This window comes from Diabrotica virgifera, chromosome 2 (genome assembly GCF_917563875.1).
Source record: "Diabrotica virgifera virgifera chromosome 2, PGI_DIABVI_V3a".
Taxonomy (NCBI): Eukaryota; Metazoa; Arthropoda; class Insecta; order Coleoptera; family Chrysomelidae; genus Diabrotica; species Diabrotica virgifera.
The window spans coordinates 170,375,786-170,395,069 of record NC_065444.1 but is presented as its reverse complement, the minus strand read 5'-3'; the positions used below and the strand labels follow the sequence as shown (position 1 = coordinate 170,395,069).

The 19,284-nt window shown below is 33.9% G+C and overlaps 1 protein-coding gene across 2 annotated transcripts in view; it reads right to left on the bottom strand.

Annotated features, from left to right (window-relative positions):
• Positions 1-1,641: 1,641 nt before the first annotated feature.
• The window catches only part of LOC114338425 (dynein regulatory complex protein 9-like), a 32,993-nt gene continuing 15,350 nt past the window's right edge, over positions 1,642-19,284 (bottom strand). The window contains exons 3-4 of one of the 2 annotated variants that reach the window (XM_050644093.1): positions 4,103-4,234; positions 1,642-1,924 (exon numbers count right to left, since the gene is read on the bottom strand). In XM_050644093.1, the coding sequence (XP_050500050.1) occupies positions 1,712-1,924; positions 4,103-4,234 (345 nt within the window). In that variant the 3' untranslated portion in view covers positions 1,642-1,711. The remainder of the gene's footprint in view (positions 1,925-4,102; positions 4,235-19,284) is intronic. The other variant, XM_050644094.1, reaches the window with a different exon arrangement.

The window sequence follows — 19,284 nt, the reverse complement described above, 5'->3', positions numbered from 1 at the left end:
GGGCACAAGTTTGGCAGATCACGAAAAAGGATAGAAGTAGTAGAAATGGATTATCTAAGGAGAGCGTGTGGTATATCCAAAAAAGATCACATCAGGAATGAAGATATTAGAAGGAGGACAAAAACTATATTCCAGTGTAGATAGAATTGAAACGAGACAACTAGTGTGGTATGGTCACGTGAAACGAATGAATGAAGATATATGACCAAAGAAAGCTTTAAATTACATACCACAACAAAGAAGAAGAAGGGGAAGACCTTCAGTTGCCTGGGAAGAAAATGTACGGCACATCATGAGAGATAGAGCCATCAAAGAAGACGAATGGATGGACAGAAAAAGATGGCGGTCGAAATGCGAGAAGCGACAGGGGCTGTAGGAAGCTCGCTTATAGATAGATGAAAGATTAGGTACGTTATTACCGAGGGTCGAAAGTCCCTATATATAAATTTCTATAACGTTTATTTTAATAAGTTAGAGGGGTGAAAAAAAAAGAAAATTAAGTGTGATCTTTAATTTTAAATATCTCATTCAAAAGAAACTTTTTGTTTATTCTAAAAGACTTTCGGCCCTCGGTAATAATGTAATCTTTCATTCTGCGTTTAAATTTTTCAAAAATGTTTATTAGTTTTCTCAGGATTCGAAAAAAAAACGAATGCATTTAAAAAGCATTGGAGCCGAAATTTTGCATCTGTGCTCTTAATAGTCAATGTCAAGGAAGATGAACAAATGTCAGAGGAAAGGTGCACTGGAATCATGCAAAAAGGGAGATTTGTTGGAATGAAAAATTTTAAGAATGTGTAAGAATGAAGACTCACTGAAAATCGGCGCAGAAAGCTGGCAACGGTTAGTGATGACAAATACTGCTGGGGAATATTGAGGCACATTTATGTAGTGCTGTAATACCACCGATGATGATTATTTGGACCTCCAAATCAGAAGTACCTACATATAAATAAAACATCTATCTATCTATCAGCGAGGTTCCTACAGCCTCTGCCGCTTCTCGCATTTCGACCGCCATCGTTTTCTGTCCATCCATTCGTCTTCTTTGATGGCTCTATCTTTCATGATGTGCCGTACATTTTCTTCCCAGGCAACTGAAGGTCTTCCCCTTCTTCTTTGTTGTGGTATGTAATTTAAAGCTTTCTTTGGCCATATATCTTCATTCATTCGTTTCACGTGACCATACCACACTAGTTGTCTCGTTTCAATTCTATCTACACTGGAATATACAGTATTTCCCCTCCTTCTAATATCTTCATTCCTGATGTGATCTTTTTTAGATATACCACACGCTCTCCTTAGATAATCCATTTCTACTACTTCTATTCTTTTCCTATCTTTTTTTTTGTCATCTGAAAAACTTCTTCCCCATAAGTCATAATAGGCTCTACCAAGGTACGATAGATTGTCAATTTCGTTTCTTGCCTTATATCTTTAGACCACAGTAGAGAGCTCAGAATGTTTACCGCTATTTTGCCCTGCTGCGTTCTCTTTTCGATGTCTCTTTTGGTAGTGCCTTCTTTAGATATTATAGATCCGAGATATTTATATTCATTACATCTTTTCGTGGTTCTAATTTCTAACTTTCATAAATAAAACATACTAAGGATAATAAACAGTAATAATACGATACCACAAATTATTGTTTTTTATTATAAAAGAACTTTAAGATCATTACAAAAAAATTATTGTATACAAAATGAAATATTCATTTCTTTTCTTTCTTATCGGTGCTCTTCTTTTTGCCTTTTTTCTCTTTCTTCTTCCTGAACTTTCCAAAACCCTTCCTAACCATAACACCTCTCCACCAAGCTTGGATTGTTGTAGCTTTCTTGTTCTTTTCTTCTTTTTCTAATCTTAATCTCTCTTGTTCGATTTTGTGTTTTTTGTAATCATCTATTTCCTGTTGCCTCTTAGCATACTAAAAAAAATTCGCGCTAAGTTATGAAAGATACGTCATGATTTATGTGTTGCATCATTTTGGAGACTATACAAACAAATAATAAATATGTATGTGAATAAATAAGAAATATATTTTAAGAAAAAATTCAACATTTAAGTTAAATTGCATTATGTTCAGGATGAGGCCAGAAAAAGTCTACTATACAAAAACGAGTGGAAATGCATAGTTGCATTTTAAAGTACATAAAATGCATCCAAAAGTGCATATATGTAGCTTTTTACAGGCCTTTTAATCCCAGAGCTTTGTTGTTCTTTTCCATAGCTTTTTGTAAGTTGTCAACTTCTTCCAGTCTGTTATTCTCTTTTCCTTTAGGTCTTCTACTACCTCCTCTCTCCATCGCTTCCGTGGTCTTCCTCTCTTTTATAATCTGGTACTCTCCATGCTATTTTCTTGACCACTCTGTCATCGTTCATTCTTTCTATATGGCCCAGCCACTGCAACTTTCTTGATTTTATTACGTTATCTATTTGTAGGTTCTCCTTCTTATATACCCTTCCCCTGTTCTCTTCTCACCTAATATTTTTCTCGAGTATTTCCTTTCCCATCTTCTTACTGTTTCTTTTGTTCTTTGGTTGACTATCCATGTCTCACATCCGTATGTCGCTGTTGGTCTTATTATATAGTCTTGTAAATCCTGAATTTCGTATTCCATGACAGCTGTTTTGATCTTAGTAAATAATTCGATCGATTGGCTTTACTTTCGATTCCAAAACCTCCGAATAACAAAATCTGCTTCTTATGCTTATTTTGACATGTTTATGCACTTTTGGATGCATTTTATGCACTTTAAAATGCAACTAAATATGTATGCATTTCCAACTATTTTTCTGTGGTAGACTTTTTTCCTGACATCATCCTGAACATAACGTAAAAAGTTGCAAGTAAAAATAGATCTATCCCAGTGTTTTTAGTGCTAAATGCCCTGGTCTAGTGGGACTCATTGGCTAAAATATCAAGACAATAGATAAAACGGTCCAGTGTGGTAAATATGATATTTCTAGTTTTCTTTTAAGTGGATTATAAATTTAGTACAATAAGAATATTTATTAAACGCTTTTCTTTAGTTCAGTAGTTTGCGGCAAATCTTTAGAATGTTAATTTGACTGCCTTTTCTTCAATGCAAATGAATGAAAATGTGCAGACATATGCATTCGCGGGAGCAATACACAAATAGTCAATAAAAAAAATTTTTTATGTAAAAAACCAAAACTCGAATTAAAAATTCATGTTTTTATCGTTGTCTTAGAAAAACCACCGGTAGAGACGTTTTGTGCTACAATTAACATTAGAATTCCTTTTGGCGTATTAATTAATTCAACTCTTTTCTTTAGTTCAATCGTTTGGGTCAAATCTTTGGACGTTAATTTGACTGCCTTTCCTTCAATGCAAATGACTAAAAATTTACATATTTGACATATGCATTCGCGGGAACAATACACCAATAGTCAATAAATTTTTTTTATGTTTATTAATTGTTTAAATAAAAAAAAACGATTTTAACGGAAAATGGTTAAATTCTCTTGTTTTTTACAATGAAGAAACTTGAAACTTTTACATATTGTAGCTAATTATATGAATTATACATAATTTCTTTTTTTACGTTAATTGTTTACGTTATGCTTTATAAATAGGTAAACAATAAAGTTTCAAATTTTTTGCCGATTCCTACTACTTTTCATGTTTGTACATCATATGTTTTATACATATTTTAATAAACATGACGATATATTTTAATGTTTGAAAAGTGTAAGACTAAAAAGTAAAAAATAAAAAAAAATTTAAGAAACGCTTTTCTTTAGTTACGAGTGACTAAAATTAAAAACAATTTAAAAAAACAACTTAAAAGCAAAAAATAAACAAATTGAAAAATTTAACACATTCGTCAAAGAAAAGCGTGGTGCGAAAACCGTTTATTCGATGAAGACGCGCCACGCTTTTCGTTGACAAATGTGTTAGATTTTTAATTTTTTTTTATTTTTTGCTTTTTAGTTGATTTTTTTATAATACTTTTAATTTTAGTCACTTGTAACTAAAGAAAAGCGTTTCTTAATTTTTTTCATATTTCCTTATTTTACGGTTGTTCTTATTTATGTTCGACAATTTAAAGTTTGTTATTATGTGTTAATAAAATAATACCAATTCCTTGTAGTTCGCTATAATTTCCAATTGCTTATTTTGTTTTGTTTGAAGAACATCTAATTTTTCATTCATTTCTTTTGATTTTTCATAATACTTGTTTTTCCATTCTTCAACTCTCTCTTCAAATCCCTTAAAAATTATGCACATATAAGAATTCGTTATATAAAATATATATAGTATGTATTAGTAAGTAAAGAATATTTTTTAATAAATATACGAGAAAATGCCATTCTTCATCATCTGAAACCTAAAATAATATGCCAATTCGTCAAACAGCTCGACGACTACTACAGACGAAGAGAAAGAAAGCTGAAAGGATTGTTCAGGAAGTGAAGAGAGGGGGTGATAGAACCTTCTACCAGCCCAAGGGTCTCTCCGGCAGTCCTGGTCAAGAAGAAAGATGGAACTACGAGGTTCTATGTAGACTACAGTTTCCCTAATAGCACAAGGACGTCCATAGGACGTCCTTCACGGACTTTAAGTACGTCCCTTGGACGTCCGTTTTCGTCCAAGGAACGTCATTTATACGTCCTATTTTGGTCCAAATGTCGCGCTACCGAACGTCCATTGGACGTCCATCTAAGGTCCGAGGGGACGTAAATTGAACCTTAATCGGACGTAAATTGCACCTTAATCGGACGTCCTAGGGGACGTAAATTGGACCTTAACTGGACGTCCTAGTTTGGTCCAAAGCCAAATTGCCAAACGTCCGATGGACGTCCACCTAACGTCCGAGGGGACGTAAATTGGACCTTAATCAGACGTAAATTGGACCTTAATCGGACGTAAATTGGACCTTAATCGGACGTCCTAGGGGATGTAAGTTGGACATGCTAGTTTTTAGGGAAAAGGAACTTTTATTACAAATTACATTATAATATATTAATTTATTGATATTTATTTATTAATAACAAACGGGACAAACAAACTTTCAAAATTATACACGAATGCAGCAAAAAAGAAAAACATAATATACAAATATTACCTATTACTATCTATATAAAATTATAAATAAAAATAAAATAATAAATTAATACAATAAAGTAGATACACATTTATTGAAACAATGTAACATTTTGCATTTTAGTGCTTCAAATAGTACCTAAAGCTATTATTGATATTGCTACTGTAATAACAAATCATCTGAAGTAATTAACCGCCCTGTATTTATATCTAATGACCAAATGAACAGTATGTATGAACACTATGTAAAAATTCGAATATTTCGAGTAACTGTGCAATAGAGTACTTTGAATTCTATAAAAATCTGATACATATATTCCAATTGTTTGAAAGACAATGTGTTCATATTTCAATGATAATAAATATAAATATAAAAAATTTGAATAATCCAACTAAGAAAATAGTTGGATTAAACGTATTCAAAACAACACCATGTCGATATAATGTACCTACCTACATTGTTTAAAATATTATTTTTTAAGCAATGGTACCTAATTTATTATACCTCCCAGTTACAGAAATAAGACGAATTGCAAATTTCTATATACCTACATAAATAAATACCATACAGTTAATATCGTTGGGTATTGTATTCTATGAACTATGGGTGGATATTGACCATCAAATACGGAGAATTGTTTGAATTCTGCACTTGAAGACAATCACGACCCTTTCAGGTAAAAATTCAACGAAACTGTAGAACTTTGTAAAAGATCGTAAACTATCAAAAAAAAAAATTTTAAATTGGATAGAAAATATACATGAGGTACTGCAAGCGCCAGTTGACTTGGCGACAGCGAATACGCACAACGACACTGAGACTGATGATCATCCCATAAGCCACTGTGCAATGCGTCTGGCCAAGTTAACTGGCGCTTGCAGTATAAAAAAGTATCAAATAATCGAAAAATGTGCTAAAATGCAAATATGTATAATGACAAAATTGTAAAGAAATTTTTTGTTTATTAAAATAAGGTTTGCACAACACAACACAAAAATTAAAAATCTCACTGTTTAAAATGTTTGGATGTCATCCTCCTCGGCGTTTGTCCTTCTCTAGGCCATAGAGAATCCATAGGCTATGTCCAGACGGTGGTAGCAGAGTCTGAATGCTCTTCGGCGTTCAGTTACCAGAAAGTGACTGGCTACCCCGGGAAACTCGAAACTCCATGAGCTGTATGGGGTTGATGACTTCCAAAACTCCTCATCCGGTCGAGGAATCAGGAACATGGACTGCTTAGGCACTTCAGAAAAACTTCAGGAACAGGAATCCTCACCGTAGTTGATTAAAATGTTGGGCGCCTCATAGGGGCACATTATAATCCATTGGATGGACCTATGCATTGATGCTCTAAATGGCCCGATGAGGCAGCCGGACGCTGTGTTATGCTGTGAAACAGCGTCTTCATTTCTTTACATAATAATATGTAGTATATTTATAATATTATACAATTCGTATAAATAGGTATAATATAATTTCTTAAATTATGAAAATAAGTGGTTGATGAATAAAACTCTAGGCGGGAGACCTAACGACGACAACGACTGAGAGATCAGCTCTTCGAACTGATATCGGTGAATCGAAAATCTATCGCCTATCGTTATATTTTTTTGAACAGAGAAACCAGGTAGTGGGTGCGATTTTCAGACGTCCAGAAATCGTCCGTATTTCGTCCAGTAGAAGGACGTCCAACATCGGACGTCAGAAGGACATACATATTTGGTCCACCGAAGGACGTCCAAAGACGTTCATATTTATTCCATCCGAAGTACGTCCATCGTCGGACGTCCAAAGGACATCCATTTATAGTCCATAGACATTAGGACTAAAACTGGACCTATTTTCGGTACGTATATCTTCAACTTCACAAAGATGCTCTCAAGATTCATCTGTATAGTACGGATACATTGATAAAAATTATATTTTTGCTTATTAGAATTACATAATTAGCAAACTTATGTTATCTTGGTAACTAGAATAATAAAACATTGTAACAAATAATTTACAAATAAGATTTTCACACTTTACAAAAAAAAACAAAAACATGTTTTGGATATTAAACTGTACGATTTTGAATTAAATATGATTATCTCTTCGATTTAAACTATTTTATTAACATAATTAAGTTAATATTTTATTGAATTATTTTGCTATTTGATCCCGTAATTCGTATAATATGTCCAATATGGACGATCAGAAAACGTTCGTATTTCGTCCAGTACGGACGTTTAAAGGACGTTCATATTTAGTCCACCGAAGGACGTCCAACGTCGGACGTCCGAAGGACGTACATATTTAGTCCACCGAAGGACGTCCAACGTCGGACGTCCGAAGGATGTCCGTTTTTAGTCCATGGACGTTAGGACCAAAAATGGACCTATTTTGGACGTCCAGAGGACGTCATGCGCTATTAGGGTTATTAAAAAATGTTACCAATAATGATAGTTATCCTCTGCCTCGGATCGACGACACGTTGGATACATTGGCTGGAAGTAAACCGTTTTCTACGTTGGACTTGAAGTCTGGATATTGGCAGGTAGAAATAGACCCAGTAGAGAAGGAGAAGACAGCCTTCACCATTGGATCTGGATTGTGGCAATTCAACGTTATGCCATTTGCACTCTGTAATGCTCCTGCGATATTTGAAAGGCTTATGGAAAATGTGTTGAGAGAGTTATCTTGGAAAACCTACCTGGTGTATTTAGACGACATGGTGTGTTTAGACGACATGGTGTATTTAGACGACATTATCGTCTTGAGGGAGAATTTGAAGAATTTAGAAGAGAAAATACAGGATCCTTTGTAGAAAGTATATATTTAAAATTTCCTAAATAAGGGTTACATTAAATCACAGAACGTTTTCGGATTAAAAAATCCATCATCAGTGTTACTAAAAGCCAATAATATGCATGTCTGAGCCACCAAAATGTTTTGAAAAAAAAATCGTTTTAATGTTGAAAATTGTTAAGCTATATACATACTACATATTTTTAATAATATTTAATGAAGTTGCAAATATTCCTGGATATTACTCAGGGCAACACAGGACTCTTACCACGTGGTTGGAGTTAAAGGATTGAAACCTCACATATTGGAGTCAAATGGCCAACTTCAACACTAGTTGGCGACTTGACTAGTAGGTCCAACACTCATAGCCATTTAACTCCAATATGTGAGGTTTCAATCCTTAAATTCCAACTACGCGAGAAGAGTCCTGTGTTACTCTTAGTAATATCCAGGAATAATTGCACCATCATTAAATATTATTAAAAATATGTTGTATATCTTAACAATTTTCAACATTTAAAGGGTTTTCACCCAAAACATTTTGGTGGCTCAGGCATGCATATTATTGGCTTTTAGTAACACTGATGATGGATTTTTTAATCCGAAAACGTTCTGTGATTTAATTTGACCCTTATTTAGGTAATTTTAAATATACTTTTTACAAAGGATCTCGTATTTTTGTGATTTATGGTATACAGCCAGCTACAGAAATTTTATTTTCCTCGTGGATTTTTTTAATTTAGAAGAGGTTTTTAGTTGACCTAAAGCCGCTCAATTGATATTACATCCCAAGAAGTACCAGCTACTTCAAAGTAAATTTCCAAGTCAAGTCAATTATCTAGGTCATATAGTCAGCAGCATAGATACCTGCAGTTAATACTCCACGGAAAGATCGACGAAAAAAGATAAATTGGTAGGAAAGAACAGAAATATTCATGGCTCCTAAACCTTCGTCAATGGACTGGCTTTTCAGCAGATGAATTATTACAAGCCGCGTAAGATCGAGAACGATATGGGCAAATTGTCATGGAAGCTACCCACGCTTAAAATTTGGGCACGGTACACAAATACTGAAACCATGAGGAATAATGAGTAACAGCACAAATAGGGTATCCACTGCCAGAAGGGGAGTTTATCTTAAAATACAGATACAACTAAAGTGGGAAATGACAGAATGCTATCTCAGGAGGAAAGGAACGAGTTCTTCGATATTTTATTAGGGTAGTTAAGGGTCGTTTAGACCCAGCGATAAATCAAACAACTTATCGATATCAATCGAGTTGTTGCAATTTATCATTGTGTGTAAACGGTGCATCGCAGCGACTTATCGAAGTTGGAGTTGGATTGAAGTTGGTATTGGGTTGCATCAACTTCCCATATAGCACACAACGTCCGATGGACGTCCATACCTATAACGTACATTTAAAGTCCAAACGTCCATGGACCAAAACTGGACGTACTATGTACGTCCATTACGCGACGTCCATTGGACGTTTGATTTTAACGTACATTGGACATCCATTTGTGGTCCATGGAGACTTTACACAAAACGCGACTATTATTATCAGTAATTATATATAGCTTCCTGTTTTAATCAAAGCAATATTATTAGTAGAATACAAGAAGCTTCTAATAAATGTAGTCACATATTTTTTCATCATCGAATTAAAACACTGAACCACTAAAATTATTTTAATTAAACCTGTATAATATTAGATGATGATAAAACGATGGTAAACTTTTTCAGAATAACGGAGCTACATCGCGCATCGGTAATTATAGAACTTACAATAATTAGACACTACCAATTTAAATCTTAAATGTGCATTTTGTAACTGTTAAATTTCCCGCCAAACTAAATGAGAATCTTCTTGACAACGTTGTCGCTCTTCACGCTATCGGTCGTAAAAGGTAGTATTAGGCAGGTACTTTTAGGGGATTATCGCTGTTAATTGTTGTGGAATACTGAAGGAGAATTTATTTATGATAATTCACAGAATGGCAAACCCGCTTGCAATATACAACCGTACTGACTCTAAGTTCTAAGAAATAATGTTTGGAAGGAAACAGAACACTCAGAACAGAACAGAAATAAACCTCTTTTAATGTGCATGCTTCATAGGGCGCCATTATCTGAATTTTGTCTTTATTAAGTTATTACATACAATATAATACATCCTGTGATATCTTTGTGTTTGCTGTTTATCGTGCAAGTGCAGTCGTGCATTAATGAAGTTCCTATAATAAAGTATACATAATAAAGTTATAATAAAGAGAAATAAAAAAGGTATTTCGTGTAATATTTTAAAGTATAAGTTTAGTATTATAGGAACTATTTCCTATACCTAAAGGCTTTTTGCTATGTATGTATTCAAAAAATTATGGCACTAGATTGCTTTCTGAAAAGTTCCCTACAAGAATGTCCATAAGACGTACATTGAATGTACATCAGATGTACATTAAATGTACATAAGATATACACTGAAAGCTGCAACAACGTACACTATACGTTTGAAGCGGACGTTCTATGGACGTCCAATTTTGTGAACTCTGGACGTTTGTTGGACGTCCATCGGATGTCTTTTTTAAAATTGACTTGGGTATTCCAGTGTCCGAGCACTAGAAAGGTTCTCTCTGAACCATAACATTTCCACTACGATTTTTTGTTAGTATAAATCTCTTGGCATCGGAAAACTTAAAATGCCAGGAGCCCACGGGTTTTAGAAAATCACCAACAGCAGATTTCCAGTCCATAACGAGACAATCTTGCCCTAAATTTCTTACAGTGCCGTGATCACGTGCTTCATGTTTCCAGCATTCTTATAGGCTGCGTGGATCAGGCGAGTTTTGACACGTAAGATGCAGTGGATAAGGCGAGTTTTGCGCTGACAGCAATATTTTGCCGTTGATTATTAATGGGATAAAGCAACATTTCTTACGGAAATATTACTGTAAGAGGAGCATATCAACCTATTAAGAATAACGTTACCATATTAACCTCATTTTTCGTAAAATTTGGATAAGGCGAGTTTTGCTATGAGACGCCTCAATTATATGTAGGTACAGGGTGATTGATTAGTGGGGTTAAGCTCCGTAGATCCGTTATAATAATAGATAGCAATAAAAGTTAATACCTAGCCAACTTTGAGATTCACATTTCAAAATTAATTAGAATGTTACAGGGTGTTCGATAACATAGTGGCAGACCAAACTTATGTTTTTTTAAATGGAACACCGTGTATTTTATTTTATATTCAAAATCTTCTTAACTTCGCTATTACAAAAGTATAAAGGATTGTTATGTTATACAGGGTATTTTACAAAGTTATAACCAATTTTATGACAAATTGTAACGAGTTAACTCATTGTATAAATAAAAATAAGCACAAAAGCAATGGATTATTGATGCCATATTTTTTTATTTATTATCAAAATTTTCATAAATTATTCTTCTTCTTCTTCTTTTTGTATAGACATGACTCTAGTCTTGTGCCTCTAGTAAGTTGTCGTTCTATAGTTTTCGTGGTCTTACCACTGATCGTCTTCCTATTGGCAAACCGTCTCTCGCTGTCCTGACTACTCTGTTGTCATTCGGCTTATGTGGTCATTCCATTCTATTCTTCTGTTTCTTACCCTGTCTTCTGTCGTACATCTGCACTTCTAACTCTGTCCCATATAGAGTCTTACTATCAACTTTTCGAAGGGTTTTCATCTCCGCTGTTTCGAACGATCTCTTTGTCCTCTCTGTGTCGGGTCGTGTTTCTGCCGCGTATGTCATTATTGTTCTGATGACTGTTTTGTAAATTCTGCCTTTCATATCTTTTCCGATATTTTTATTTCTCCATATTGTGTCATTCAGGCAACCTGCGGCTCTGTTTGCTCTATTACCTTGATCTTCCACTTCTGTTTCGAGCCTTCCGTAGCTATATAGTGTGATGTCTAGGTATTTAAACTCCTTCACTTGTTCTATTATCTGACCTTCCAACTCCAGTTTAAATCTTATTGGATCTGCTGTTATAACCATGCATTTAGTCTTTTTTTTTGGGGGGAAATTAACATGTTAAATTTTCTGGCGGTTATGTTAAATTGGTGCAGAATACGTTGTAAATCATCTTCATTTTAACTTACCTCATTATAAATACAGCGTCAGTGCATGACCTTCCCGACCTAAAACCTTGTTGTTCTTCTGCTAATGGTATAATTTCAGTCAATTTGTTTGTTATCACTTTGGTTGTTAATTTTAATGTTGTGTTTAATAAATTAATTCCTCTATAATTCTCCGGGTCTGATTTGTCTCCTTTTTTGAAAGGAGGTATTAGAATGCTTGATCTCCATTCTTGTGGATGCTTGATCTCCATTCTTCTGTTTTAATCTATTATGTTTTGTATTAGTTTTAATAGTTGTTTAGTTAGATCTTGTTCTCCGTACTTTAGGAGTTCGTTCGTATATCAATATCATAAATTATTTATATTGCTAATTTTCTTTATATTGAATACAGGGTGAGTCAAAACGCAAGTACCTACATTATTTTTTCAGTAATTTTAAATGGAACACCCTGTATTTTATATCACTATCGAAAAGTATTATTACCGTATTTTAATTTTTATAAAACGTTCCCTATATCTAAATTTATTAGCTTTCGAGATATTACGGGTCTAAAACTTTCCAAATTTTTAGTAAGCCATGACTGAATTGTCTAAGACTGACAATTTACGATTAAGTACTGATTATCAATCTGTTAATAAATGTAACAATGTAGCAAATAAAGAAAGAAAAATTATTTATTAGTAATAAATTTTACAAAAAAAAACACAACCACAACATACTTACACAATTTTTGAAACAATCAAAAACTACTTTTGTGTGTAAGTGTAAGAAACAAGAAAGAAAAATAATTTATTAATTAAAAATTTTGCAAAAAAAACAAACACAAAACAAACGTTTTGTGAAAACAAATAAAAACTACTTTTGTATGTAAATGTACCAATGTAACAAATAAAGAACGAAAAATAATTTATCAGTAAAAAATTTTACAAAAAAGACATGAACACAAAACACAACATTTTTGAAAAAATTAAAATATTTTAAATATTTATGTAATTACAAAGTTGTTCAAAATGACCGCCTAGCAAAAAACGGCCATTGAATGAGTTACTTACACTACGAAGCATTGTAAATTAACACTTCGAAATACACTTTTTATTCTATTTTTCATCTCATCTTTTGTTGTTGGAGGCATTTTATAACCTTCATTCTATTCTAAAAGTAACCCCAAAAAATCGGTCCAGTTTATTAAATTCTGGTGATCTGGGTAGCCACGCTACTGGTCCATTGAAAAATGAAAATATCTCGAAAACTAATAAATTTAGACATAGGGAATGTTGTATACAAATTAAAGAACGGTAATGGTACTTTTCAATAGTGATATAAAATATAGGGTATCCCATTTAAATTTTACTGAGAAAATAATGTACTTGAGTTTTAACTCACCCTGTATTAGATATAAAGTAAATTAGCAATGTCAATCATTTTTAAAAATTTTGACAATAAATAAAAAATATGGCATCAATAAACCATTGCCGTTGTGTTTATTTTTATTTATACAGTGAGTTGAACTTGTTACGATTTTCATATAAAATTGGTTATAACTTTGTAAATACCCTGTATAACATACCCAACCTTGATATTTTTGTTATGAAGAAGGTAACAGGATCTATTTGTTAGGATGAAAACTCGTTATAATATATTGAAGGGTGTAAAGTATACACAATACTCCCCTCTTCAACTTGTTGTGGTCAATCACATCGCGATAAATCACAGCAACATATCGCAGCGTCTAAACAGCGTTTCAATCATCAACAAGTCACAGCAACTTGTCATCACAATAAGTTGCTGTGACTTATCGCTGTGTCTAAACGACGCTTAACTGATCAACTTTAGTGGATCAACTAAAATCGGCCAAGTTTTTATTCACAGATTTCAAACAAAATTGACAAAATTGAAGAAATTAGTTTTAATAAAATGGCGCCAAGTGTAGTTATACATAACCTAAATATTATTAATAGTTTACTGATTCAGTAACTCAGGAAAATTATGTTAAGATGGAATAAAGATCATAAAAAACGCGTTTCTGGATACGAAATTAGATTAAAAGAAGGAATGAATGTGGTGTTTCAGAAACTCTGCTAAGGCTAAGGCTCCACGGGCGACAAATTTACGCTAGCAGTAGCCGTAAAACGAACTTAACCCTAGAATACGGGACCGTTTTTGCCAAACGTAAATACGGGACTACCGTAAATTTTACTATTACATAGAAAAAAGCCTATATTTTTACTTTGAATTTTTTATTCAGTGTATAGAAAACAATTAAGATTCTTAGAATAAAAATAAAGGCGTAAAATTATGAAACAAACATAATTTAGGTATTTTTAGGAACATAGGGTACAAATATCTCCTCGGTGTTCTCCTCAAATTGGCTTCTTGCACTCCTTGCAATAGTTGGGGGTCATGCGCTTTTTTTTGCCTGGACAGTAGAAACAAGTCTTCCTCATTTTTTCCTGGGTCATATTCGCATCATCTCCTTTAGTTATGTTGAGGATTTCAGCTATGTCTTGGCGAATATTTCGACGTAAACTTGCGGCGTTGGGCGTTGTATCTGTTTATCGCCATGACTATGACTACTATCGGAACCATAGGATTCAGTTTATAAATTATCCTCTTCCCAGTCACTATCACTATCTTCAAACGGATCTGGATCACTCTCTTCCCCGTTCATAATACGTGCCACTTCCTCCTCCAGTTGTTTAGCGGACAAAAACTTTGTATTTGACATTCTAATACGAAAAGCTCAAATATTAAATAGTATATTATGTAATGGGAATGAAACAACAATTTACCTTAATTTTTTGTTACTAAAACACTCAAAATCAAAATACAAACAATAATAGCCAGATGATTTATTATATGACATATACAAGGGACTTTCGTAAAATTGACGAACCAAGCGACGAAAAATGGTCTTAGAATTGGAAATTATAACAACCGTCTGCTACATTATCAAGCTCAATACTAATGTGGAAGGTAGTCAATTGGGGAAATCGTTAAAATAAACGAGAGTGGACAAAAATGCCCAATGTATTATGAGCGTCGTAAAATTTACGAATGACCCGTGTTCTAGGGTTAAGGTTTCGCGGAACGGAATAGGAATAGCCGAACTGAACCGACTACAGGACTTGTGCGTAGTCGGTTCAGTTCGGCTATTCCTATTCCGTTCCGCGGAACCTTAATTTCGTTTTACGGCTACTGCTAGCGTAAAAGAGCTTGCTTTGGAGGATACAGAAGGATATATAAACATTTGAACATAACACTCTCTGACCACTTTAAACTCATTTTGTTGATTTGAAGGATAACTTTTTACGCAGACTGACGAGATAATAATATAGTGATTCAAGTCGACCAACAAATGTTCATACGCTTCAAATGCGATTCAACTTATTGTCTGAAAAATGTCAAGTTGGACGATAAAGTTTGACCCGATCAATCTTCTGTTGAATCGACAAAAGTTGACCGATTAAAATTGAAACATAGGTTCTCATAGCTATTATCATTCGATTTTAGTTGATCCACTAAAGTTGATAAAACTAAAATCGAACTGTGAGAATGCGCCTCTGTAGAGAAGAGAACTTCTAGGAGAACCTCTAGCAGTAATAAAATTTATAAATCACTTCTATCAATACCTCTATGAAAGAAAGTTTTTAATTCGAGCCGACCATGCCGTCCTTAAGTGGTTAATCCTTAGGCTACGGCTCCACGGGCGAGAAATTGACGCTAGCAGCAGCAGTAAAATGAACTTAAGGTTCCGCGGAACGGAATAGGAATAGCCGAACTGTACCGACTACAGGACTTGTGCGTAGTCGGTTCAGTTCGGCTATTCCCATTCCGTTCCGCGGAACCTTAAGTTCATTTTACTGCTGCTGCTAGCGTCAATTTCTCGCCCGTGGAGCCGTAGCCTTAGGTGACAGAATACACGCGGGCAGCAGTGCTAAGAATAACGCTGGTCGACGACGAGTGGACGTCTACTAGGATCAGAGAGGAACCAGAGAAAGATCCAGTTTTAAAGAAAATTCGAAAATGGAAAGAAGAAAACCGTCGACCGTCTTGGCAAGAAATATTAAGCCTATGCTCAGTAGTTAAGACGTATTGGGCTCAATCAGACTCCTTTATTATGGAAGACAGCTTGCTTAAACAAGTACTAGAAAATGATGATGGTTCAGAGAAGAGAATAGAGTTGGTAATTACATAGAGCATAATAGCCGAAGTACTTCGTCAGTTACATGAAAGTTCATAAGGAGGGCATTTTGGCGTAGAGGAAGTCCTTCAGCAGTGGCGTAGCTAGCCCCACAGGGGCCCCCTATCAAAGTTTGTCGCGGGGCCCTTTTCCACGACTGATATGGGATAGTGCCAAGAAAAATTTTCAACAAAAGCAGCAAAAACGCTTGTATAGAATAGAATAGAAATATATTTTTTTTATGGAATAGACTTGGGTGTCATTTAGCCAGTCACAACTTTTTTTGTTTTCTGTTCATACATAAGGAAGGCAATGAGGTCCTTAGAGTTCCATAGCAAACTCTTCTACAGCTCTCTACTCAGTTCAAAAGCTGGCCGCTATGGACTGTCCAAGTTGCTCACCACATTTTCCATTATGTATCTTCTTCTTCTTCTTTTTTATATGTACATAATATACCAAATTATCAGGATTAATAAGTTTTAGTCATTTTATTGTCACTGGAAATTTTACAATTTTATGGACAAAGCGTAGGTACAAAGAGTAGGAAAAAAAACAACAACAAATACAGTTTACTGAAATTATAAAAATCGTCAATATTATTGCAAAATAAAAGATAATGAAATAAAGCAAAACAATACAGGGTATTTCATTAATAATTGGAAATATTTTAACTGTAGATTCCTGGGCTCAAAATATTACGGTTTAACCCAAATCACCTACTCCGAAAAGGCTTCTTAAGGGAGCTGGAGCTTTAAGATGGTGCCTTTTAATTAGTTTTTTTTAAATACCTCTAGAACACATCTATTTAGAAAAACTAAAACTGGTACGGCTATTTATCTTCCAGAGATAAATCTATTTTATAAATTGCGAATTTCTAGTACCGGTCATATGCGTCCTCTTTGGGTAGGGCAACTGTTATTTTATCGCATAACTTTTTTGTCTTTAACTTTTAAGCATTTTTGACACTGGATTATTAAATTGTGTGGTATTCTAGTACTAAAAGTTACTCTTACTTTAGATCGGTAGGATACACCGTTTTCTAGAAAAATGAATTTGAAATTTTTTCGTTTTTTGAATTAGACCAAATTTAAAAAAATTAAAAAAACGGTGTATTTTAGCGACCTAAAGCAAGAGTAACTTTTAGTACTAGAATACCTCATAATTTAATAATCTAGTGTCAAAAATGTTTCAAAATTAAAGACACAAAAAATATTGCGATAAAATAACCGTTGACCTACTCAAAACGGACGCATATGACTGGTACTAGAAATTCGCAATGGATGAAATCGATTCATCTCTGGAATAAACGTACCAGTTTTCGTTTTTTGTTTTCATAGTTTTTTTTTGAAAATTTTTCTCACATTAAAAAAACACAAAATTTTCTAATCGATATTTCTAGAAAACGGTGTATCGTACCGACTTAAAGCAAGAGTACCTTTTATTACTAGAATGCCTCACAATTTATTAATCCAGTGTCAAAAAGGCTTAAAAGTTAAAGATAAAAAAGGAAGATAAATAGGCGTACCAGTTTTTGTTTCTCTTAATAGAAGCGTTCTGGAGGTATTTAAAAAAAACTAATTACAAGACGCCTTTTTCAAAGAGCTCTAGCTTCTGTAAGAAGCATTTACAGACTAGGTGATTTGGGTTAAATCATAATACATATTTTGAGCCTAGGAATCGACAGTTAAATTATTTTCAACTATTAATGAAACACACGGTATATTGAAATATTTAAATAAATAGCAAATTGCACAATACAACCTTAGGAACTAATAAGTTCAGCGTATAACACTCAAATATAGATAATAATAATAAATCTAATAAACTCTAATAATCCAAAGTCTAAAAACAGATTTTGATTGAGACTCATTGTTTTAAAACAGATTCAGTTTTTTCAAGCCAAGGGTGAATAGACAATGAAAAGTAGAGTAACCAAAGAAGCTCTGTTCTTTAACGGCGAGCGGCCGGCAAATAGATATACCTAAATACAATTTATAGATAAAGAACAGCAGCGGGATTACGAACACTCGATGCGAGATCGCAAAACGAACCGTAGGCAAACTCGATGCGAATACGCATCGAAGCCAAAAAGTGATTACGAACTGGGTTCGAGTAGACTGTCAGAAAATCATCGGCAATTTTCGTATTTTTGAACCTACGGGATAATATTTCGAACAAATGGAATGATTGCACGTTATATGCCAAGGAATTTCTCTCATTAACCTCAATAATTATTACAATAGAATATAAAATAAAGTTTTTATTACATATTTAATTGTTATAAACGTTTATTTTATATTCTAAGGATGGTACAGTGATAACGTGTACCTAGATATAAAAATATATGATTTTCGAACTTGAGTAGAATTTGAGATTAATTATGATTTTTTACCGTTATTAAAGATTAAATGGCCAGGGAAAGATGGGATACGTTATATAAAAATATTACTAAAGGTCGTAATGGTCACTGCTAACTACCTATTCACTTCATCGAATTCTGTCTCAGAGCTTTCCTTCACATATTTTTAAAGTAGGAATAAGTATTAGAGAACTTCTGTCCGTGTAATGAGTGTAATAACACCTCACTGGGAGATTTAAACAATATATTTTTTTAACGTTCAAAACATGAGAATTATTATCAAAACCGTATAATCTAAATATCGTTTGATTAACGATTTACATTATTTTTAAATTGGAAAAATCAAAGTATGAAGTAAGTAGGTTATGTCATTATGTATTCACTTTTCTTAATTTTTATACTTGGACCGGCAAGAGAGAAAGCGTTATAGGAGATCAGCGATCTATCAGAGAGAGATAGATAGTTCGAGTTGGCAACTCGACAGGGTCGTAGGTATCGAGCAGTGCCTTCGAGTTGACTCGCATCGACAACGTAGGGAAAGAGGTTTTGTAATCACTCCTTACGGTAAACATGGCGGATACGATGCGTATCGAGTGTACGTAATCCGGGCCCAGATTTCACGAAAATATACGCAAACAATATACAGTGTTTCAATGTTTCAAATTATCAAAGGTAAAGCGATTACAAATATTGTAATTTCGCATTATACATTATACAATGTCTCACACAGCCAATGGTGAATAAACAATAATAAGTAGTTTGAAAACAAAAAACCTCTGTTG